The 26,477-nt window shown below is 39.1% G+C and overlaps 1 protein-coding gene across 1 annotated transcript in view; it reads right to left on the reverse strand.

Annotated features, from left to right (window-relative positions):
* The window catches only part of SCFD2 (sec1 family domain containing 2), a 185,138-nt gene that overhangs the window by 134,936 nt on the left and 23,725 nt on the right, over positions 1 to 26,477 (reverse strand). The window contains exons 3-4 of the mRNA XM_030450193.1: positions 21,730 to 21,857; positions 1,606 to 1,781 (exon numbers count right to left, since the gene is read on the reverse strand). Of these exons, the coding sequence (XP_030306053.1) occupies positions 1,606 to 1,781; positions 21,730 to 21,857 (304 nt within the window). The remainder of the gene's footprint in view (positions 1 to 1,605; positions 1,782 to 21,729; positions 21,858 to 26,477) is intronic.

The raw sequence follows: 26,477 nt of genomic DNA on the forward strand, positions 1-26,477 counted from the left end.
GAGTGCTTGTTATACATTTCTTTTTTATAAAATATGTAGTTTGGTTGTTTCTTACCTCTGTTATTCCACTCCCTGATGATTTAGAACATGGCTTTTACAGGCAGCTGTGTGTTGTTGTGAAAACAATGCTGAGCTTGCAGTTTTATTTTGATTCTAAAGCTGAACTGCTTTTTAGGACAGAACTTAACCAACTTCTGAGAAGAGCTATGGGACACGAGCCATTGTAGAAGAGAGAATTATGGGCTGTCAGTCCCATGCTCTACAGTCCAGACAAACCAAAGAATGACTGGAATGAGTTGTTTTACCTGAGATGTGTTTATTTATTAACTAGACAAGGAAGGCTATATATGTTATTCAAAAATATTTCTGTCTTACCAACAGAAACAACTTCTTTTTAATTAGAGTAGACAAAAGATTGCTACTATTTAAGTTTTGCATTCCTTGCCCGCCCGAATGTCACAGCCATTCATCAACTACAAAGAAATTCAGAATACACTGAATCATCTTAAAGGGCCAAGGATTATATCAGCTGATCATGAGGTGAGTCAAGCTGTTGGTTTGTTTTTGATATCTAAACAAAGACAACTAAGCTAAGCACTTCACTTATTTAAGACTGACACTAACTTCATTAGAAGTTAGCTCATGCAGACTTGCCTCTTGCTAGGATTTCAAAATACAGTTCTTCTGAAAATGACACAATGGCAGACGAGACAGCATTGGAAGAAAAGTGTTGAGCTTTCTCTGAATTTCAGCTGTAATTAACTCTGTAAGGTTCTTAGGAAACCTCCTCCTTTGTTTGGTACATCTCCAAAGGTTCCTATGATAAAGTTCAAGATGCCACCAACTTTATTTTCTGAGAGGAATCCAAGTGTGATAAAAAATGGTATGTAAGTAATACTGTGGTCACCAACAAGGATGCCATGAAAAATGTGGTGGTGGAAAAAGCTGAGGGCAGATTACAGCTGTGAGCAAGAGAAATCTTGCTTTGTGTATGAAATTTCTTATTATGCTTTCATCTGCTTGGTAAATTACACAAGCTCTGCACTCACAGAGTAACCAAGTCCTCTCTGCATTTGATTCAGTGTATTATCTCAAGAAGCATCTTCAGACTGGTAGTAGTTCTACTACTACTACTAATACTAAGAGCAGTAGTAGTAGAAGTTATAATCCTATCCAATGCTAAAAGTCATATCACCTTGAAATTTCATATAGATACAAAACTGTCACCCAGTTCAGATTATTTATTTACTTCACCTTTAATGTCTACTCTTTTGCTCCTAAAATTATTCTTTAAAAAAATACTAATTAGGTAGGTTCTCATTCCTATCAGTTTGGCAATAAGGAATAGCTTTTTATCAAGGCATCAAACACACTTCTTCATAAAAAATACAAGATACATAATGACAGAATCTGCCAAATTAGAAGAGACCCATCAGGATCATTCAGTCCAATTCCTGTTCCTGTGTAGGGCACCCCAAGAGTCAATGAATTCAATTCATATGGCAACGAATTCAATTCAATAGGGCACCCAGAATTCAATGGCAAATAAAGAAAATATTAAATAAGCATTTTTACAGAGGTCAAATAAATTCACATAATAGGTACCTGCAGAAGTAATCTCTCAAAGGCAAGGAAGTTGTCCCATTTGGAAGTCTGGGGGTGTTTTAAAGTCTGAACCGTGGCCAGCACAAGCTGTAGAAGACCACAATGGTTCTCCAAAGCTTTCAGATTATTTCTGAATAGCTGAACATATGAGCTGAGCTGTTCTGGGGTGACTCTGCCTGTGGAAAAAAAACAGGACACGACATTCAGTGGTGGCAAACAGAAACATAGATTTTTAAAAATTATAGTGAATGGGCTATAATAAACTTTAGAGACTCTCTCGACTCCGGGCCTGATCCCAGCTTCACTGCAGTCTCTGGGAACTTCAAGCTGCAGCAAATGATCAGGACAAAGTCTCCATCCATGAATTGTGGCTTAAGGTGTGTGGCATGGCAGGTATTTCAATAGACAACAGATGCTGACATAAAGGGTAGTACCATTTTTTTGTTTTCAGACACAGAGGAACATTCATTTAAACTAGGGAAATAATACTTGATGACTACTTCTAAAAAATGGTCAATCTTTCTATGTTTATTAAAAGTGCAACAGGAATTCGTGAGCCTTGTTGCACCAAACCTATGGCCTCCAGACACTGCTCACTGTTGACTCAAAAAACAGAGACTGTGTTAGTAATTCAAGGAACTGTTTTCTGGAGCTCTTCTCGGAAGGGACACTTCCAAGGCATAACTTTTCAGTTTCTGAGATGCAGTAAGTGTAGCATGATTTCACCTCTTACTTGAAAATAAACACCCTGGTGCCCACACACTGTCCTGTAGCTCTCTCCTTAACAGAAGATCATGAGGTAAGTCATTTGGGCCACACAAGCACTACACAATTAGAAGTTATCCATCCAACATTAAAGTGGGGCTAAACTGCTCAACCATTTTATATTTTAGAAGTGATCTGTTCCTGGGAGAAGGGCCCACAGTGCCTCACCTGCCCTAAAAAACCATCAGAAGCAATCACACACACCGTCACCATGCAAGTGAAAAAAATGTTCTAGCTGCAAGTCTGGACTGAAATCCAGTCCAGGGCCCTCTCCTGGTTACTGGCAACCTCTGCCAGTAAGAAGTAATTTTCCTCAAGCAAACCACACCTAAAGAGCAGGGTCATGTGAGATGGTGTGTGGAGGATCTTTTCATCTAAACAGGACAAGCTTTGGTGCTGGGAAGGCCCTAGGCTGAGCTGATGCTAGGTGGTTCATGACTTATACCACTGATTATTTTATTCAGTATTTTTCCATAAGGGAAATATCTTGTAAGATTGCCACAGTGTTTCTTCTCTGTGTTTGGTTATAACATCACTTTACAAGGCTCTCCACCTGCCTGCATCCTTTCAGTATCATAAATGATGAATAAATGAGTCCAACAGCGTATAAATCTTGAAAACACTTTCCTTTGGATTCACTGATACCAAGATCTGGTCTTTGGAAGAGCATTTAGATTAGGGAAAGCTGCTAAATAAAGCAAAAACACACAGGCTCTTTATGTGAATTTAAAAAGAAAGCATCAAAGTGAAAAGTCAGCAAATTAACACACAAATCAAGCTGACACCACTCAGTAGGCCAGAGAGCTGACAAAAGGCTTCCATGGTTAGCCCACATAGGCTAAAACAGCAACTGCAGCCATGAGTGTTTTCAGACTAAACACTGGAGCTTTCAGACTTGTTTTATTTCCTTTAAAGCTGTGTCAGGCAGATTTACATGGTGATTTGAAAGTGCCAGCCCACGATGCCTTGCAGCATACCTTAGAAAATGACTGCATTATTACCCATAGCAGTCCTGATATATAGCAGCATATCTGAAATATAACTTGCTCCAATTGAGAAAACATGAAGCTGACAGCCCTTCCCTCATTTGAACCAGTAAAATGAGAGAGCTTTCAATATTTCTGATTGCACTTTAAAAAAACCTGATTTTTCAAGAGTTTTGTTCCATGTTGTCCCTTGTGAAAGTGAATCCAGATGCAGCAGAGGATCAGCCTGAGATCAATTCAGCACCATTTTAGATAAACAATCACATTCTTTCCCACCCTCAGAGTACCACCAAAAGAAAGTCCAACACGTATGTAAACATAAGTGTAATCCTAACCTTAGTAAGTCATTAAGAAAACTTACATTGGCATTAAAGAGTCCAGCATCTCATCTGTGATATTTACAATATCCATGGAACCACTTGTATTCAGGGTTCAAGAGTTCCAGAAATCTCCCTTAACAGCTGGCTGCTGAATACAACTGTTTCAGTACATAAGGAAAGGAATGTGGGCAAGTGATTTGTGGTAATCTGCAATTAAATTACTTTTTTTTTTACTGGGGCCTAAAAACCTCACCATTTTGCCGGCTGCTTTCTCACAAGGAGAAGATTTCAGCACAACAGACTCAATTTAATCTAATCCTAACCCCACCAGTCCTTTATTCTTTTAAAGCCTCTCTGATGTTTCAAGTCTTTTTGTGCCGCAGTGGGGCAGACAGGTCCCATGAAATCAAAATGAAATAGATGCCAATCACATCTTCATATTTCATCTGTCAAGTTCTTCTTCTAAAGCAAACCCAGAGATACACAGGACAAAGGTGGCAACCACTGGTAGAAAGGACTGCAGCATAAGTGTCTTGCTCCACTCTCTCCTCTTCCTGCTCTACCATGGCTCTGCTCCTACACCTGTGTGTAGCCAGATGTCTGGCTCATGAAGAATACATTATGCTGGCAAAGCACTTGTTCATTATTTAATTCCTGGTTATGGTAAGAAATATGACCTCAACCTCCCTTAATGGATTTAAAAGTATTGATAACCTTCCTTGCACAAACACCAACAATTTCACATTGTCTGGGAAGTAACTTTCACCATTAATAGTTACCAAGTGCAGCAGGTGTGAAACAGGTACATTTATCCCAAGCTATGTCAGCTACATTGAATCCCAATACAGGACTTGATAAACACAACATCTATTGAAAGTAACATTAAAACAAACAAACAACAGAACAACAAGATTTCAAAGCTTCATCTCTCTTCCCAAGCACAACAGAGAGAATGAAGTGAGTAGGTGCTGACTGGAAAGTTTCACAATGAAACTCCAAAGTTATAGAATACAGGAGGACACGGAGCAGAGAAGGAAAACAGTGATGCTGATAGACTGTGGTAATATTGAAGGAATTAATTAAGCTATGACTGGTAACAGCTAATTAGGAATGACCAAAATATTTATGTACTAATGCAAGAATCTTGGGCAATAGAATGAAAACAGTGTAGGGAATAAAACTGGAAATTCCCAAAGTAACAGAAACAGGATGGACTAAGTACTGGGCTCACTACGGAAGAGCTAGTTCCATCCAGGAAGCACTGAAAGTCAGTGTGATGAAGCAGCTCTACATTTTAATAATCTAATAAACTGAGGATAAAACATAAGAAATAACAGGGACCAGGATAGCCACAGAACAGAAAACTAATATTTATGTTGAAGAAATGGGAAAATCTATCTCCTTATTAGTCTGATGTCAGGAGTAGGAAAAGTTTCTGCAAAAATGTTTCAGGGACAAAAACCTGACATAATGGAGAAAAGTAGGATAAGATGCAAAGTACATTTATCAAAGCATATCATGTCAGACTTATATGTAATCAGTAGTGAATTAATTATAATGCACATGGATTTAGCATAGCATTAAGTATACTATAACCATATTTAAGGGGAAAAAGGCTAAAATTACAAGAATTGTAAAATATCTAAGAAACTTCTAGAAGTAGATACCAGGTAATATGCAATAGAGAAGTACTAGCAGATAAAAAGAAAAGGTAAAACAAGAATGTGCTTGCATGCACATGTACATATTTATAGCACAAATTTTGGTACTAAACAGCTTCAAAATGGGTGTTGTCACAAGGCTGTGATACATCATTAATATGGAGAAAGACCAGAGAGCACAGCTGGATTGCTTTGCACATTAGACTAATGTAAGCGGGATGAAATTTAACTGCATAAAGTGCAAATTTATGCCTTTTAAGATTAGGAAAAGCACATCTGCTGTAAATTGGCAGTTAAAACCTGGAAATGACAGAAGAAGGAAATAATGTCTAGGTCTCCTTGTTGCAAAAAAGAAGGTACAATCCATACCATGGGATACAAATACCCTACAAAGCCCCTACTCCTGGAGCACCTCATGCAGCTCCAATCACCTCCATTCCAGGAAGCTGAACCCAAAATTGTGCTGCATGCACAGAAAGGCTACTACAGTGATTAGAGAGACAGACAACTAAAGTTAGGAATTAAAAACACAAATGCTCAGCCTGTGTGGGTTCTCTGCCCCCCCAGAAAAAAATTGAGATCTCTATAAATGCATGAGAAATATTTACATTAAGGATCCATATTGGTACCAGTGGGCATAAATAGAGGATGAAGATATTTGCATAAAATGTTAAGGAACGTATTGATGTACCAATCAATCTACCAATAGTGGAAACAATAGAGGAGGCAAACAAATTTAACTTAATTGTTCTAAGGCAGAGTTTGATGCTGTCTAATGAGCAGTTGCATAAATGTTCACAAGATTTAATTCAATACAAATGGCCCCCTTCAATCCTTCACTCCTACATCAACTGATTTGCAAACACATCGGGACCTACAGATGTTGAATTCCACCTCCAGCTTTCAAGGATTCAAGGCAGTTCCCTAAAGAACTACAGATCACTTTTGTCAACTGTTAAATTGCAGTAGCTGTACCTCATATTAAAAATTAAAAAAAAAAAGAGCGGGGGAAGAAATTAATATAATTTTTTTTTTTTTTGTAAAAAATGAAAATAGCAGCACTGAACACCAACATATGCAACACCATACCCTATAGCAAATGCACAATTAATACTAAATACATGAATAATTATGTGCACAGTTAGACTGAAGGGAAGAAATAATTCTACTACTAGTAAAGCAGATCTCTCAAGTTAGACATACTGGGACACAAATAGCGATATTAAAGGTCTGTCAAAAATCTGCTTTTGAATACTGAGAATGGCCTGAGTGGAACAGAAAGACTTCCACCTCAACAATTAAACAAAAAAAGTTAACTAGACAAACCACATTTGTAGTCACCAAGACACTATTCCACAGTATGACTTCTTTCCATTTTAAATTAATGTTGCAGTCCATGTAGTGTCATAAAGGCATTACTTCAAAAAATAATTAATTTGCAAGATATATTTGCTGGTAAAGTGAATTTTTCAAATAGAGAATCCCTAAGTACATTTTTCATTGGACAGATTTATTAATGAACAAGGGTTCTGAAGAGCAAAGGTCAGAATTATCAACTGTTCCAAACACACAGTCCTTACTTTTTCATCTAACACTTAGTTAATTATCTCCACAGGGACAAGAAAACAAGTATAGAGTAAAGTACATTTTGTGACCAACTAACTAAATAAGTGGATACTTTTCCAATACTTCAGAAACCACCAAATACACATAACTTTAAACCTAGTTCAATTTTATGCAAGAACATACTTGAGCTTCATTGGTTAGAGTGCTTTTGCTGGGGTCCATTTTTTACTTGAAAGAACCATGAATAACCAAGACCTTGGCACACATATGTTCACAGATGAGATTTTTTTAACGCAGTAGAGGGCTGAAATATTCCATATATATTGTTTTCCTTGTCCACAGGATTATAGACCTACCCCTCCCAGTAGCATCCCTCTGATTATGTCCAGTGCTGGACACTTGTGAGGAATAAAGAATGATCTCATACTCCATGAAGCCAACTGGGCAAAAGTACTCTTCAGGGAGTGGGATATTTTGCAAACTAAGTAGAGAGCAATACGTAGGACTGATGATGCCCCTTGTGTTTCCTAGCTAGTGTAATTTCCAGATGTTCTTAACTTACAATGTTTTTGTACTTCTTAGGAAGCTTGAGCAATACTCTTTAACAGCAAGTGCCACAAAAATACTTGTTTAGTTAACTTTTAAAAGTCATCCAGTCCTTAGACTGTTAAGAAATGAACGCCAACTACTCTCTAGGTCTTTGGAGAGATGAAAATTAGGCCAGTACGAGATGCTGTTTGGCTGGCTTCTCCAGAATAAGGCTCTGGACCTGAAGAGCACTAAATCTTGCAGTAGACTGAAGCAGATGTCACAGGCTTATTTCTAGGAGCACAGCTCATCTCCCACAGACACAACCCCATCTGCTCTGGGGCTGATGAACACTTCTAAGCCTCTCTCCCTTTTCTGTTGCAGAAGCACAAGTATTCAGACAACCCCACAGTCACAGGTGTGAGCACAAATCCCAATTCCTCACTACAGAAACCTCAAGATAAGTCCACCTTGGGAGTTTAAGCAGCCCTTAAGTACACCCAAAACTGCACTGCAGCAGCCTCCTGCTGCCTGCCCCTGCAGGATTGTGCCAGTGAGGCAGAGCTGGGACCAGCCTCCCATCCTTGCTGCCCCTTACTGACCCTCATTCTTCCTGCAACATTAGCTGCAGCAATTGGATTCAGCCACTCTTCCTGGCCTCTCATGGGCTTTCCCGTGCAGTCAAAGCCACTCCAAAGTGATGGACCTTCAGGGAGGCAGTCTCTCACCTGTCACACATCTGAAGGTGGCTTTTTGAAGCAGTGGCTTTTGAGAATGTAGCAGCCATTAACAGTGGTGACAACTGTGCTGAGGCTTAGGAAATCCTGGAGTAGAGGGTCCTCAGAGCTTTTTTTTTTTTTTTTAAATGCATGGCCACTTCAACCCATTATTTCCTTCGTTTTCTTCACCCTACCATACGGTTTCCCCTATTCACTGTTAAATGGGTGTGCACAAAAAGTAAGAACCATCTCTAGCCAGCATCTACTATATTCTCTGGTTACAACACTCACTGTGACTATTAAGTAACTTGAAATCTACAAATTTGGTTGAATCATCTTGATACATTAAAATTCTCACAGAAATGAATCAACTTGTTTGTCTTAAAATAACATGCCCAAAGGATTTCAGGTGGCTTGTGCATGTCCTCATGTAGCACTAAGACAAATGTTTTCAGACACTTGAGTATTTCCTCATGCTCTTGGCATGCTGTCCCAGAGAGAGAGGGAGGTCGTTGTTCTTCTTTGGTACATTATTCACAAGACTCATTATTTCTCTGATGATTTCTGGAATATTTCTGCAGCTGAGAATGCCCGAACAATCATTTTGGGTGGTAAGGAAATAAACAGGGATGGAAAACATGATGCTGTATGAGTATGCATACATGTAATTCACTACATCTCTTGTGTAACAAATCATCCTTTGTGAGACTGAACGATGAGGCTTATACAGTTATGCCAGGAAAAAGCACTGGGCAAGACACCCAGTTTTACTGTATTGCCACGCTCCACCTCAGGGGGAGACAGAAGAGAATTTGCAAGCACACCCTGTTTAAAACAAAGGTTTTAAACCTTTGGCATGGGCTGTTCACAGTGACACTTGACTCCTTTATTTCTACATCAGTTTCAACTACACTCTTCAAATCTGGTCAAATTTGGCCACTCTTTTTTGACTAGGTGGCTCCTTTCTAAATGTAAGAAAGTTCTGAAGCCCTTTCTGTCATCTTGCAAGACACACAAAGGTACCTGCTTGCTGATGTCCACACCATTTCATTGTGTGACAGACACCAGAACCGACACCTCCCAACCCACACTCATGATCTCTGCTGCTGGTGTCAAACACAGCCAGTACGAGTGGCACCCCCTCTCAAATGAAGATACCACAGCATGCAGGCTGCTTCCCTACAGATATAACTAACAGCAACTGCAGGAAATTTCCTCTCTTTGACTTAAAGAATACGTGATTCATTCTTCCCTCGAGCTCAGAGAATCTTAACCATGTCTTGATCATCACAAATGGACAATCTACAAGTACAGAGTTTTTTTTAAAAAAAGTCCCATAAACCTGTAAATACATAATTGCAAAATATTCTTTTCAAGTCCGAGAATGTATAAGTCAATATCAGAAAAAATAAAGTAACCTTAATGAATAAAAGAAATATCTGGTGGTTTATCTGAAAAAATATGGAATAAATTTTAGCAGAGGACAGGAGATGGCAATACAATTACTTTGTTTCAGGAAAATGCACTGCTATTTAGAAACTAACAGTATTTCCAATGCCTTATTTTTATATATATATATATATATATACACACACATATATACATACAATCAGCTTATTTCTATACAGCAGGACTGTAGATATAGTTGTAATACCTTCTACTGACTAACGGGTAATCGAAAACTGGAAGAAGCACTTCAACCTTTCTTGGGTAATTTTGTTTGTTTGCTATAAAACTTGTTTATTTAGACATGTTGGAAACACTAACTCACTACAGATTCCAGCCAATGAATAGGTATTGGTACTTATGACAACTATCAGAATAATACTAGTTAGTAGTTTATGAAAAAAAAAAAAAATCAGATAGCAGTTATATCTATTCCAAAGCTGATTAAACCTTTTAAATGAATTGATTATACTTAAACACCTTTTTGCAATTCAAAGATCCATAAATTCGCAGTTTACAAAAATATAATTATTTCCATACTGTATACTACATTTAAAAAAATCTAAATATTAATTTATGATCTGCATTGTTATCAAAGGAGATTATTTGACCTGACTCTACTATATCAAAATTAAAAATTATCTTAAAGAGATTGTGTGATGAATCAGAGTCAGAACACTTTAAAAAAAAAGACAGTAATCTAGACATTCTTTGTAAGCTTTGTAAAGCATGGCTGCAAGTATTAGGAATGGAGCTTAACATTTATGATAAATCTAAGTATGACCTAAAATAAATTAAACACAGTTGCAAGTTAAAGCTATTTAAATTTTTAAGATTTTAACCCACAAAGTAATTTCCTCTTAAACATACACAGTGTAAAAAGTAATAACAAGGTACATTTACATTAAGCCTTTGTTTTAAAACTTCACAAATGTTCATCTGTACAGTGATGTTTACTCCCAACTATTGTGAACCTTATGTAAACTGTCTAGAGAAAGACCACATTAAAATAGGCTTTTCACAGTACTTTTATTAACAGAAAAAAACTTTATACTGAAGTTAATGTAAGCTTTGCAGTATTACATTAGCAAAGAATATAAATAATGAAATGATATATTTGTACTGCTCCTGCAAGAGCAACACACTTGTGTTTTCTTTTAAATTTCTAAGAATTATCTTCAACACTAATCACAACCAGACATGGAAGGAAAGATTGCCCCCAGTTCATTCTTAAATGTTTGGACTTACTGTCTAGAACAAAAGCTGAAATTTTAAGGAAGGGGAAAAAAAAAAAAAAAAAAAAGACTTTATACAAAAATTCCAGACACATAGAAAGATTATTGTCACCACACTCCCCTCTTAAAGGGTTAGCCAAATAGTCCTGCACCCATGTGCCAACTACAGTTTAATTGTAGATAACATACTACCAACATATATACTTCTGTTTCACATCATGGCACAGGGTTCTGCATCTCTTCCATCTGCTATTTGGTTTATAGCAGTCAAGTGTGAAGTGAGGTGTAAGAAACAAATGTGACATACTTAATTTTACTGGGGCTTGAATCACTACCCATCTTACACAAGAGACTATATAGCATGCAGTAGGTTACTGAAAGAACAATTACAAGGCTACAGAAAGAGAAAAAAATACCTTTACTGAAACTTTGTATACTGACTTAACCTAGGAACTGTTATTTCGTATGTCTGCAAAAAATATTAATCTATTGAATAATAAAAGAAAAAAAAACTTAAAAATAAAACAAGAGCTTAGAACAATATATGGTACTTGTTGCTTCAGAGTTAACTGAAGCCTTCCATTTCACTTAATTGTGAGCAGCTTCAGTATTATACCTGATTTTTTAAGGAAAATTCAGATTATGCATAATGAAGTAGTCTGGTCATTAAAGCCAAACAAAAAAACACCCAAAAAAACCCAAAGCAACCCACACCTCTCAGAACAAATCTGAGCAACACTCAGTTTCCTAAACAAGAGCTGCAAAAAGCTATTTACAGTCACCTGCAAGGAATACTGCCCTAAAACATGCAGGGAGAAATTCTGTCTCCAAATAAATGTATTGCAATACAGGAAGTACAGGATACTTAACAAAACTCCTATTTTTTTCCTTTCTTTCTACTAACCTCTTTTGCTTAAACTTTATTTTATTTCATCATAAATGCACTTCACATTACCTACTGCAGTCTTGTTCTATAAATCAGGAATGTTTCCTTTAACCAGAAGGCAGGACTTAACTCCTGGCACCCCTTCCAACCCATTCCCAAAAGCTGTAGCTGTTGTTGCAGCAGGAGAACCCCATGGGGCTGCATGTTCCACACCACCCTTTTCATCTCAACAACTGAAATGAAGATTTGGTATTTCGAGGTACTTTTTTTCAGACAGGATTTGTAAATGATGCAGATGTTCTATCAACATTTTTTCATCTTTTCTCTCTGCAAAAAGACAGATTCTAGTGTGAACATTTCCCAGAAAAATCTGCACTTCAGGGGTCAAATTGATACTCTGCCATTAAAGACAGGCAAACCAGTGCAGAAATAACATGTAGGTGTGAAGTGGTATTTTTCCCAAGTCATAAAGGAGCATAGCCTACTGAAATAGCATTTACGGAAGGGAAGAAAAGAAAGGTAAGAGACAGAAGGAAAAAAAAAACCAAAACTTGTAAGCTATTCAGAAGAAGAAGAATTGCTTCAACTGTTATGAGATCAACAGAGCTGAGTAAGATCCTTCAGCTACCCACAGCCTCCTTTATTGCTTTAGATTTTTCTTCTTCATGAAATATACTGCACAGCTCCATCAGTTAAAAGTTCCTTCATGTTTAAAATCATTGGTATTAAACTTACTGGCATAAACTCACTGGTCTGTGTCTGGACCTGAAATGGTAACTCCTGCTCAGCCCCCAAGCTCTTCCCCAATTAAAAAAAAAACTGCACATAAATACTCTCATTTTTAAGTATTTCCACTGTCTGAGCAAAAGACCAACAAGAAGGATTAAAATTTATTATTTGCAAGCACAATATTTCAATATTTGGGACACAGCAGTTTCCAGTTCTCTTTTAAACTGCAGAAACAATAGCATTAACACATTTCCTGGATGTCTGTAGACACTAGCATGCCTTTTGCCACAGCCAACATGCTGTTTTGCAGCAATAGTAGTATTTTTTTTCCCCCCAAAGCCTTTATTTTGACTTTTATGTTTCTTTCAATTGCAAGAACTTAATACTGAATCTGTGACCTGAATCTCTCTGAAGGTCAGGATGAGATATGTCTGTCAAGCTGAGTATGGTTGAGCTGTAGGTAAGCAAACATAAGCAAACTGTGTATTAGGTGGCATCATCACAAACCGAGCCAGCAAGCAGAGCAAGTGGTTAAAAGCCTCTACTCAGCACTTGTGTGACAGCATCTGGAGCAGTGCACAGAGCCTGGGGCCCCACAATACAATACACACTAGAACAAGCCCAATGAAGGACACTAAAATGGCTTAGGGGGCTAGAGAAAATGATTCACAAGAAGTGGCTGAAGGAGATGGGCTTATTTAGACTCAAGAAATGAAAGCAGGGAGGGGATCTACTTACTGTCTTCAAAGACATAATGAGTGACTACAGAGAGGACTAAATCAGACTTCTTGGAGATGCACAGTGAGAGGACAAGAAGCAATGGCCACACACCATAGCAAGTGAAAAATCAAACTGTGCACAAAGGAGAACATTCTCCCTATAACAGAGGTGAAGGCTGGCGCAGGGTACCCAGACAGGCTGTGGAATTGTCATTCTTAGGCATACTCTAAATTCAGCTGAACAAGGTTCAACACATCTAACTCTTAAGCTGTCCTTGGTTTGAGCAAGGAGTTGGACTTGGTGACTTCCAGAGATCCCTTCCAACCCAAAATTATTCTACAATTCATCTGTATTTGTTGATACTTCTCATTTTGTGCTAAGCTACAGTCATCAGAAACAGGAAATTTCCTTCCAAGCCTCTTCAGTTAATTTCATATTACAGAATTAATAAGAAATGACGTGTATTTGTGCTCTCACAATGAGCCTTCTGCCACTGTCTTGTCTTCCTCTTTAACACCAAGCCCTGCCATACTGTTGCCTCCACACTAACAGCAATATCCAAACCCAGTAAGTGCTCCATTCACTGCTCAACCTGCACAGGATTCAAGCTGCAATAATTAGTGCAAAGATGGTTCCACAGCTGATGATGCTTCCAAGCAACACTACACACAAATGCAGTGTCACTCACTGGTGAAAATCAAACTGCTCTGCTCCTGAACATCTCACCAGACAAAAATATCTCAGACAAAATCTGAGCTATTTTGTTACATATCCTGCAAAACAGAGAACAGTGTTGACAAGAGTATCAGTATCCTTCATCCTTTCTGCTACATCTAATGAGTTACTGAGGTGTCCTGAGAAGTATAGTTCTTTAAGAAAAAACAGAAGGCTAACTTCTCTTTGCACATTTGGAGCTTGAAGAAACATACCTGTACTGAGGCTGGCAAAAATAGATGACTGTCAGAAAATGGGATCTATTTACATGCTGACCATACTCAACAGTGTTGAGTTCCTGAACTCAACAGGGAGTTACCAGGGAGTCTAACACTCAAAAGAGAATTCCTTTTGGAATGGAAAGGTCTATACAGAAGCCACCCAAAAATGAAAGTATCCAGAAGTGGCTGACACACCGGAAGGCCGTGCTGCCATTCAGAGAGACTTAGACAGGCTGGAGAGTTGGGCAGAGAGAAACATGATGAAGTTCAAGAAGGGGAAGTGTAGAGTTTTGCATTTGGGGAAGAACAACACAATGTCCCAGTATAGGTTGGGGGCTGACCTGCTGGAGAGCAGTGTAGGTGAAAGAGACCTGGGGGTCCTGGTAGACAAGAGGATGACCATGAGCCAGCAATGTGCCCTTGTGGCCAAGAAGGCCAATGGCATCCTGGGGTGCATTAGAAAGGGTGTGGTTAGTAGGTCAAGAGAGGTTCTCCTCCCCCTCTATTCTGCATTGGTGAGGCCGCACCTGGAGTATTGTGTCCAGTTCTGGGCCCCTCAGTTCAAGGACAGGGAAGTGCTTGAAAGAGTCCAGCGCAGAGCTACTAAGATGATTAAGGGAGTGGAACATCTCCCTTATGAGGAAAGGCTGAGGGAGCTGGGTCTCTTTAGTTTGGAGAAAAGGAGACTGAGGGGTGACCTCATCAATGTTTTCAAATATGTAAGGAGTGAGTGTCAGGGAGATGGAGTTAGGCTTTTCTCAGTGATGACCAGTGATAGGACAAGGGGTAATGGGTGTAAATTGGAGCACAGGAGGTTCAAGTTGAATATTCGAAAAAATTTTTTTACTGTAAGGGTGCCAGAGCCCTGGAACAGGCTGCCCAGGGGGGTCGTGGAGTCTCCTTCACTGGAGACATTCAAAACCCGCTTGGACACGTTCCTGCACGATGTACTCTAGGTGGCCCTGCTCTGGCAGGGGGGGTTGGACTAGATGATCTTTCAAGGTCCCTTCTAACCCCTAGGATTCTATGATTCTATGATTCTATGAAACACTTGAAACTCTTAAAAAACATTGGCACTCTGAGAAGCAAAAAGCCTTCCTGCCTCTGGTGGTGAATGATGTAACAAAACATCTGCTATACTGACCATCACTGAGATTGGGAACATTTACTTCAGGTCAAGACTACATTTTTAGTTGCACTATGGGGAGAAATAAGGAACACTGTATTGCAACAGGCTGGAAAAAACAAATCTACTTGGCTAGGGAGTCCTACACTGCAGGACTTCTGTTGCTTTTGATGAGGCAAAGAGCAGATTAATTTAACCCAGGAATTGCCTATGCAAGATCCAGGCTGTGCAGTGGAAGAAGTTCAGGTCTGAGACAAGCAGCGTCTCCTTCCCTTCGAAAAATGTCCTGAGAACACCAGTGAGCCCTTGGAGCAGCACTGTAGAAACCACCATCAGGAATTTGGAATCCCAGGCAAAGCCAGGCCTGTCTCAGTTGTATTGGTATGGGAAGCCTCCCATTTCATAAGGATGACTGGAGGAAGACTCTAGCTGCTTCCTCACTGATTCTGCAGGTTACTACCCCGATGGGTTTGGAGACCAGCTAACAGGTAACGGGGAAGTGTACCTAAGCATCCCAACAACCAGTCTACAACACGATGTCCCCTCTGTGTAATGGGGGGGGCACAGTGTTTCCCAAGCCCAGCTGCTACACAGGTACCCATCATGTACACAGAGACGTGCTTGCAGGAGGGATCTGTGGGGAACAACCCCCAGACTACTTGGAGCCCTGCAATGCTGCCTCCTCTTCCTTTGTAAGGACACAAACTCAAGACTGCTGCTATCTCACTACTTGTCACTATCACAAAATTGTCCTAATGGTTGGCCAGTGAGTGGATTTTAGAAATCTGAGATCAGACTTGATTTATCTGGAAAGATATGTATGTACTTACCTACTTGATTACAGCTCATTTTCTTAGTGGATAGCTCTATCCCCTAGAGTTTATTCCAGTAATTGATGGTATTGAATCCTGAGTATTTTTACATTACTCATGTCAAGAATGAATGGCATGTTAAACATTACAGCTCAACTTTTAAATAACTTTTTTCATTCCTTATCTTTTTAGACAGTGTATTCATCCACATTTTCCCATCCATTTTAAGGTACTTTTCTAACTCTAAATGGTACTCATATCTCCTGGCTAAAAATTCAAATCATCCCACTTCTACTCAAACAAATTTTAGAGTTCAATTCAATCCACGTAAACCAGCCCATTACTATACTCCTCTTTACTTCACAAAGCCTCAGATTTTGTTAATTTTGCAGTAAGCTTGATTTTTAAAACTGTATTTGTACAATTCAAATAGAAAGAAATCAAAAGGCTTTTATTCTGCTGACAAGTGCTCGTGTAACAGCACATTGCACTTTGTTTCTGTCACTATACCAGTGTTTCAATTGCCATCTGTCTCCATGCCTTTATTCCACACAATAAAGGAATTCAGACTTGATCAAAGTTTACTGTGCTCTTTTCAAACAGAAGAGCAAGAGTGTTTCTAAAGCCACAAAAGAACACTTGTAGCAAAGTTTTTACCACTGCCAAATACTATGCTAATAGCAAAGCTTTTAACAAGAGGTTCATGTGCTGCCACATTCAGAAGATGATTAAGATATGCATCAGACCTATGCAGAATGGAAGGGGAATTATAGAAAGGGAAAAAACAGGAACCTTTCCACTGTAGTCCAAATCAGGCTGCTGCTTCAAAGCAGAACTCCTCACAGTCACTTACTTGAAGAGCTGAGCAGAAGTAATCCCTTTCCAATATTTACAGTCTCACTTGAATTTAGCACAATACTATGACTCCCACCAAAAAAACTATTCTGATAATTTTCTAAACTGTCTTTCAAAGAGTTTTTCAAAAGGAGACTTAATTATTTAAATAAAATAATTAAATTCCAGGACTTTTACTATGCCAAAATAATTTACACCTACACAATGCGATATCTGACCAGAACTTGGAAAACAGTTATCTTCCCCTGATATTTATCAGCATTCACTGGTGTATCCAAAACACAAATGCAACTGCCTGAGAGGCAAAATGGAGCTTATGCAGTTCTTAAAAAGCATTATCTGTTGGGTTTTTTTGTTTGTGTGTTTAACTGTGTGTTTGTGTGTATATAGACTGGAATATTTTAATGACTTTTTATTTAAATGGACATCTAGTAAAAGATAGCTCCACTTGTTTACATGCCAACACTTAATGTTTTGGGAAATGTAGCCAGGTGCAAGAGGTAAGGCAAAACTTAGATGTAACTACTATGTAAGTAACATGGTTTCAGTGCACTTACAGCATCCTGCAAAGAAGAGCCTCAATGTCAGTCAGAAGTAAGCAATACCAAACACATAGTCCTCTAAAGTCAGTACTGAGAACATTAATAAACTCCATAGGAAATGACATCCTCAAAACCCATGTAATTAGTTTATGTATTTCTGGATGGAATGGATTAAACAGTAACCTGGATGTAGCACGTGTGAAGCCTTCTTGCCGGCTGGAATTCAGGGCTTTGCCTGACTTCTCCAGGCTAACCTCAGAAAATCAAATACACGGCATTGCTCTGCAGCTCAGGTTTTGTTCCATTAGGAAAGAGAAAAGTATCTCCAAAGTTTTGTTTTCTAGATGGTTTTGTGTGTCACTTGGCACTTCGTCTCCCTGTAATACAGTTTCCCAAGATCTGCAATTCCTTGTTAGAAAAAAAAGAGTAGATTTTGAAATGCTTGTGATAAACAGCTCTGGATAGCTTACTATCTGTAGCAACTTACTATCTGTGTCACTTGAAGTTTGTAACAACATAGTTCTTTCACTCACAAAAGGAAATGACAGATAAAATACACACTTTCTTTGGACATACATAGAAACTAAAAAAAAAAAAAAAAAATTATTGTTCCTTGAAGATTGCATAAAACCACTTGATGTTCCACCTGAAAACCTGAGTATGAGACAGCTACAGAAAAAGGAGAGAATCCTGCTCTATTTACAAATGTCATGGTGATGGTCTTAAATTTTAAACTGGGCTTGCTCCAAGAGTCCATCCACCAAAACTTTCAACAAAATTTTGCTAGCTCATCTTCAACCACCTTCTTTCTACAGTGATCCCTTCTGGAAGTCCTATTAGCATCCCCACTACCACTTTCCTCTTCCTTGCTATAATTAATAAGATAAATATGCAAATCAAGACCATCTGAAGGCAGCACTCAAATCTACTCAGCTCAAAAAATATGGCCAAAATTGTTCATTTCCTTTGTTTCTCTTTCTTCTTCCTCAGAACCACTCCTGCTGATTTCAATGGGAGAAGTTCCCCTACTCTCCTTCCCCCTCAGGAAGAAGAGGACACATCCAGAAGATGCCAGGCAGCACAGGGTAGAGCTGTGTGTGCTCCCACAACTGCCAGAGCTCCTGCCACACAGCCAGGCAGAGGAAAAGGAAAGCTGAACATTAGGCTCAGTGCTTGTAGGGACAACATGGGCAAGCACACACACACACCTCAGTGTAACGAGCAGCAAAGCCTAGAAAACAACACAATTTATTTTCCTTGCACTAAAAATATGGAAACAGGGTGGGATTGAGTTTCTCCTTGCTGCACAAGGCTCCCATGCTGCCAGTGTCACATGTGATGCAGCTTTTCAAGCAGGTGGCCACTGTGGGGGGGGGGTTCAGTCACACCAAATGGAATTCAAAGCGTTGCTTTCAAATGTAACTCACTCCTAACTCCCCTGGGGGAAAAAAAGCAAAAAAGTAGTAGTAAGGAAAATACTCTTACCACCTGTCCTGGTTTGAGCCAGGATAAAGGTGGTTTTCTGTTTCTGTACTTTTGCTTTTAGCTAAGTCCCTTGTAAGTAGTCTCTCTGAAATTAACAGCAAGTTTCTCATGCAGTGTGTGTGCTTTTAGGATTGATAACACTTGATGTTTATAGTTACTGCTAGAGACTGGTATGCAGGGCCAAGGACACTGATCAGCTCTGCATGAAAACATTTTACCGTCCAGGAGGATACAGAGGTCCCACCTGAACCCTCCTTTAGGGAGGAGCGGACAAGATAGATGCCAGAATTGACCAAACAGAGTATTCCATCCCATATACGTCACACTCAGTATAAATTTGAGGCATCACGTGGGCCGAGCCAGATCTTTGCCAGATCTTTTCCTGCTTCCCTTCCTTCACCCGGCATCCTGGAAGGATCCTGTCCATTCGTCTGCCTGTGCTCCTGATCCGTGCCAGCCCATATCTGTGTGTTCCTGCCTCCGGTTCCCAACTGCTGCCGACTCCAGGAGTCCAGCCTGGACTTTCCCAGGGCTGCCCTACAGCCTCGGTGGTGACGTGAGAGTTTATTGGGGGAAAGGGGGGAGGAATGTGGTTTCCATTTTCCTGTATATTTGTATATATTTAGTAATTTTTTCCCTATTTACCATTACTGTTTCATTAAAGTTGTGTAGTTTAGTTTCCAACCCATAAGTCTCTCTCCCTTATTCTCTCTCCTTTCTTCATTGAGGGGAGAGAGAGATTAAAGAGAGCGTCTGTTATTCGGTTTAATTGCCGGGTCAGTGTTAAACCGTGACACCACCTAACACAGCTGGTCTCAGTAAAGAGAGTAAAAGGCAACTTTCATGCTAGAAAAACTCTGACATTTAATATTAGGACCATAAAAAACTCAAAATATAACTTGAGTGTTGGGAAAACCAGTGTGCAATCCACCAAGATATTCTGATCCAGGCAGAACCTGAGGCAACATCATAATAACTCAGGTCTAAGCATAAAGTAGAGTGAAAGCATTTTCCTTCTCTGAATTTTTCCTTCTCAACAAAAGCAGCAATTGATAAACAACACAATTCCCAGCTTCCCTACAGAGAAGTAATATTTTCTGCAGCATGATGAACAAGCAATGTATGCTGTAAAGTTGTGTATCTGTTCTAAAAAGTCATTAATAAATATGTGTCACTGGATAATGTGACATCTGCGCATGAGTTTCAGATTTTCTGCATTTAAGTTCAATAAGGATCTTTGATTTTGTTGACTTGTGCCCTCCTTTCCTTGTTTCTCATTTTATCCCTGCTTATCATTTACAAGATGGCCTCAAATTTTGTTTCACCCTTTGAAGTTCAGCTACAAAGTTAACAACTGATTATGGCAAGACAGATTAAAAATTCACAAAATAAATTTAAAAGTTCTACAAACATCAGCAAACAACAGCTACACTTCAGCAAAAAACAAGTCTTGAGAAGTATATTTGTTTACCCCTCAAGTCTTAAATGTTTCTACATAGCACTGCATTGGGGCCATGTATGTCAGACATTTAGGCTGCCATTGTAAGTGTCAGCTCTTATGATTAAAAACCAGATTCTTGCAGCCTTCACTGGATACCATCGGAAGGGGAAAAGAAGGAAAGGGTGGCTGATCTAATAATTCACACAGCACAGCAAAGGTGATATATGCATTGTTACTTCTCAAAGATGGGAATTACTTCTAAAACCAATGCTGAATTCCAACAATCTTTTTTTTAAGGTATATGTAACAGTGGGGCCTTCTTGGTGTTCTTATGGTGAATACTCACACATTATCAGTGAAAGCTTAAACAATTTTCATTGTTATTATTTACTGTGCCTTACCTCCTTCAGACAAATTTGTTATAGCCCTCTCACCTTTGCCATTTTTTTAAAACACCTAACAACATTACTGCTGCAGAGATCTAGTATTTCTGATTAATAATCTACTAGATGCATGCTCTAGGTCTAGGTTTGTAAAGACCATGCAGTATATGAAATATTACTTTTGTTATAGAGTTCATGAGTTGGCTGTACATCTAATTCTTCTCCAATATCTTGGCAGCTTACTCCGGAGACCCAGACAAAAGTCTTATTACTCCATGAGGACCCTTCTGTCTTGATGGAAAGTTCAGCATAAAGCAGTCTTACAGTACACAAAATACAAAAAATTATTGCAAAATGGAACAATAGGAGCTTTTATAGGCCTAACATTATATAAACCCCTGCATTTTGCTGGGTATGGTAGCAAGAATGAGATTCTAGAAAAAGCTATTGAAAGTCATCATGTTACAATCTGTATCTCTAATATTTTGAAGAATTCAGGCTTAAAGAGTGCCCAGATGTGGTTTTCATCTTAAACACTCTTAAGGTAGGCAGCTTTATTTCACATAAGGCAATCACTACCTGTATAGTGCAATCATATGCAAGACCTGCACAACTTCCATCCGATTGGCTGCTATTTCCAATGCCTTCTTTCAGGACACAAATCCTGCTGACTTTTAAAGAATATCCAAATTTTCATGCTTTGCAGAATAAAGACAAGCAGCACTGCTAACTGCTTGCATGCCTTTAAAACCCACCTTCAGAGAACTGCATTGCTTCACCATTATTTTCAATCTTTTTAAGGTTGTTGAACTTAAAATCCCACTTGTTTCTCTCTTATACACCAGAAAGATCCTATGGTAAACACAATGCTCACCTGAAATCACTTGACAAGGATGAACCAGAGAGTTTTGCCTAAGAGGGTTAGGTGGAAGAAGACGAGTTGATAAAGTCTTTCACACTACCTAAGGACGTCACACTACTCACCCATGCTCATCTTAATTGGTAAATTTTCTCTGCTTGCAGCCTCCACAAGGTGTCTCCTAACCTCCATCACAGCTTCCTTCTGTTTGAGGTTCATGAAGGACTCCCAGAGAGCTTTAGCAGCTGGATCACTAGAAGAAAATGACAGGGTTACACTAAACATAGCTTGAGTAATCGAGCAAGCTTAAGACAACATTTATATTTTAAGATGAGTGCTTCTACTTAGTAACTCCTCTGAGGTGTGCAGGATACAAGAAAAAAAAAATAATGTAAAAGCTTGAGATTTTTCTTAGCAGAACAGTTGCTATAGTTTTATAGAGAAAAAGCCAAAGTTTTTTTGCTACAAATTATAAGGTATTAGAATTCATGTATAATAAATAAGCATGTCAGCCTCAAAGCCACCACTACTGTTCAACCATGGGAGTATCAGAAACAGTCCAAACTTCTTCAGTTACCAATATGCTAGCAAAAGGATGGGCTCTAACTTCCCCATGAGCATTTAAATCCCAAAGCTACTATTTCCAATGCTGAAGGCTGTTGGTACAATCTGATGAACTATCATCCCCTTGGGTCTCATGGATTCTCCTTTCTGGAAAAGAACAATCCATAGCAGAACTGTAACTGTCCTGATGGTTTCTGTATTTACAGATTTCTTTTTATTGTTGCTATTGCTAGGCTTAAATTAGGAATCTGTGCAGCTCATCTGCACATAGCTCCCTATCATTCTTTTTCTCCTTTCTCAGGACACTGATTTGTTGCTGTTGTGAATGATTTCCACGTTTTCAGTGCAGGGGGGGAGGAGAAAGGAGGAAAAACCCTGGCCTGGGGCTAAAGCCACACATTGAGATTAACTGTGTTGGATTTTATTATTTATTTTCTTTTTTTAAAGAAAAAGCTTCCCCTCTGCTTTCCTCAGGAGACATTTAACTCCTAAATATGTTTTGATGTCATTTACAACCTGCTTATAAACATGCCAAAACAAGCTTTGTTTCAGGGGAAAAATCCACCCCAACAATTCATTTGATACCTGTTACAAAGCAGCTGTGCTTGAGTTCTGCTGCAAGGACAGGGGTGTATTCAGCAAATCTGTGCTATCTCCCAAACCAGGGAAGAGGACCACCAAGTCCCACTCCTGTCACCCCAGGAACCACATCCTCTGTCAAAGCCTGAGTAGGTGGAAGGACCATGGGAAGAAGGTTGAGTTACTCTTCTAACAAACCACAAATTCATGGGAAGAGCAAATTTCATCCTATTGCCACACTTTAAGGAAAAGGAAAGAAAAAAAATTGTATGACCTGGCGCAGCCTTTCCTCTTCTCTTTCCCTTAGTGCAACTCAACCCTCCTCCACTGATAGAGGCAAGAGGCAGCACATCCCAAAGCAGTCCAGGCATCCACAACACCTCCATCTACTGCATCACCAAGTGTGATCTGAGCACTGCTCGTGGGCAGCAGCTCCAAAGGGATTCCTCACCAGACAAAGCATGTCAAGTTATAATATATCATAGTACAAGAAATAAGAGAGATTTCCAAACCAACTAGATGCTTTGACACAATATCCCTTTAGCAATGGATCCTTGAGTATGCTATTTACACAGGCTATCTACTCAGTTGTTAGGATTCAGTCCTCCCAATCAGCACTGCTTTTACATGCAGTGTGGTGATCCTGTTCACATCCCATTCACAGGGTATGTCTCACCTTCATCAACATGCACACCTGAGGTTTGGATTGCAAGAAGCCACCATTTTGCCTGGCAACTAATCCCTTCCTGAAATTGCATCTCCATATACAAATGTAGAGGGATCAGGAACCAGGCCTAAACCAGTAGGAAGCCAGCTTTAAAAAGACCTAGATTCGTATTAGATAGAGAAGTCGGGGTTCTGCTTGCATTTTCCCAATCCTGTTCATCACCATAAATATGAACAGACAGTCTCATATAAACACTGACACCAGGAGCTAAGACTTTAGAACAAAGACAAACATGAGTGAGCTAAAACAAATTTTGTACAGGTTTTTGTAGTCTCATTGTTCTCATTCCTGCACTTCATCAAGATATTTAGCAAACAGTGAGGTGTGAAAAATTCATCCTAAAAGCACCTACAGACCTCAGTCAGTAAAAATCTGAATATACACAACAAGGCTGTACCTTCTGTCTACCTGTCCTTGCTGCTTTCCCTTTCCACACCACGTGGTGATCAGTCCTCCCAGTTGAGACTGCAAGGGCTTTGAAGGCAACATAAACTACACTGATAGTACAACTTCAGCTGATACTTGTACTTGCTCCTAGTTTAAACAATAAAAGCTCTCAAAATAACAGAATAACTATTTTAAACTAAAAAAAAAAAAGAAAAAAAAAGTAACTTAGAATGAGTCATATTAATGCATTAACACAAACAAAAATGTGGCGGGGGGGGGGGGGGGGAGTGGGAGGAAGCCTTGCTTTTTGCTTTGTAAACTTTTTTCCTCCTTTGGACACAGTTGGTTTCCTGTAATCCCAAGGACCTAAGTTTGCCTGATCCCTGAGGGTTACTTTAGCACACCAAAAATAGCAAAAAGCAAAACAACAGTGGTATAGCCTAAAAGCAGATGGGGGTCAACCACAGTGATCTGTGCTTGGGACTCTGTGTTTCTGTAGACATTTTTCTTCTCATTGCTTTGCAGAATACATAGTGGTTTAGGTATCATCTATAGAACAGGATGAGGTAAATATAAATTAATGGTTCACATACAAATAGCCAAATGACTAGGTCAATCCACAGAAAGCAACAGTTGCCACACTCAGCCATTTTTTGGGAAATATAATAGGGAAAACAGTGACAAGATACTTGTACCTTTCCTGCTGAAACTTTTCCCACTTCTCTATTACACCTTCAGAGAAGGGCTTTTGCTCTGAAAAATAGCCCATTATTTAAATTCATCATTGCAAGGCAGGAATGGCTCCTGGGAATGAGTCAGTGGGATGCAGTACAGGGCTCTGGTGTTGTCTGATCTGAGAAGCTACTACAGCATTTTCCTTTCAGAGATTTCTAACACTTGCAAACAGTATTATCTTATCTTCTCTTTTTGGTGAGACATTTGTCTGTGATTGCCTTCCAGCTCTTGCCATGGTGCCCATCCCTCCTCTTTTTCCCATCTGCAGTTCCCCTGCTTGGGTCCAAATGCCCCAATGCACTGACACTGATGCTGCAATCAGTGGTTTGTATGGGATCTAGTATCCTACTTCAGATTCCTCCTTCCTCCTGCATTTCTTGACTTCCCAAGGATTATTTATTGATTTTACATATTATCTAGTGAACTGCTGCCTCTGAAAGTAGTTTTATGAAACTAAGTAGACTACAAGTAGTAGTTTTAATTAATTAAATTAAAAATCTAAGTAGATTAAAAATGATTTTATTCATTACAGAGCCTTTAAACATACTGTCTGAATCACACTGTTTTCTGAAGAACTAATAAATTCTTTACAGTTACACTACAATACATATCAGGAACTCTAAACTGCCTTTTCAAACTAAATGTCACAACAGGTGAATATCAGAGTGCACATTTCTGTGCATCTCTATTATAAAATATTTTGCAGGGCACAGCAAGCCTGACAAAGAAAGTACTACAGCTCAAGGCTTTATGCCATTAACCAGTTTCATCAACAAGCTTAGAGTTTTGCTCACAGGTTTTCATACCCTGTCCTTTCCTTTTATCATTATGGTCATATTACCAAAACAACCAACTATCTCAGAAAGCAGACTGTAACAAAAACAAGTGTAGCGGTTATCTGGTAGACAAATTAGACATTTATTAAATACAAACCTTTTATGTCCAGAGATACTGCTGAAGTCTTTGAAAAGCTACACATTTTGAACACATTTAGGGGAGGCTGCTGGCACTGGGATGTGCTATTATTACCTGTTAGACACACCTATGCCATTCAATTTAAATAAAGCAAGGTTTTTGACAGACATCTGATAATTGGAAATTTCTCTTTTCCTCTCATACATTTTGCATTTTTTAATGAGTCATTCTCTGTTCCAAATTTAAATGTATATAATCTGGACATTAGAACAAAAATACGAAAGGAAGAAAGAGAAATCCTGACACCTAAGTAAGATGCAGCTTCCCTGATTCTGGTATTGGCACACCAGTATACAAAGCAGAATCATGAAGACAAAAAGGGAAAAAGGACTAAATAGTCTTCACAAATCTTAAAATGAGACATCACCTAGCAATAGAGGCAGGTGCTGAAGAGAAGCAGGTACAAAAGGATAGGATGTTTTGTGTTGACCAAGGATAACTGGGGGCATTCTATGCAGCTCTGACCTGCAGCCTCCAGAGGCATTCTTTCTTCAATTAAAGATTGGAGAGATGGAAAATAAACTAAAATGCAAGAACAGAACAAATTAGCCATAAAGTGGCTAACTAGCTGGCTTGCTGTATTTACAATACCCAAAGGAAAGACCACTCAATGAAATATGCTGTTGAGTGACAGCAAGATGCCAGTGTGAAGAGGCAAAGGCCTCGAGCAGAGGTAGAGGGCATCCTGGCAAGCAGTTCTTTAGGTGACAGTGGGATATCCTCAGCAACACTCACTGTAGGGGAACTTGTTCTCATTCCCATGGCACCCCTCTCAGCTGTGGCAACACTTTCCATGCAGGGCTATGCATCAAGTCAGATGGAAAAAATAACATGGTAGTTTTTAAACACAGCTCAAATCTCTGAATTAATTAGACAATTACAGGTTGATAATCCCTAATCTTGCAT

This window comes from Calypte anna, chromosome 4A (assembly GCF_003957555.1).
Source record: "Calypte anna isolate BGI_N300 chromosome 4A, bCalAnn1_v1.p, whole genome shotgun sequence".
Lineage (NCBI taxonomy): Eukaryota > Metazoa > Chordata > Aves > Apodiformes > Trochilidae > Calypte > Calypte anna.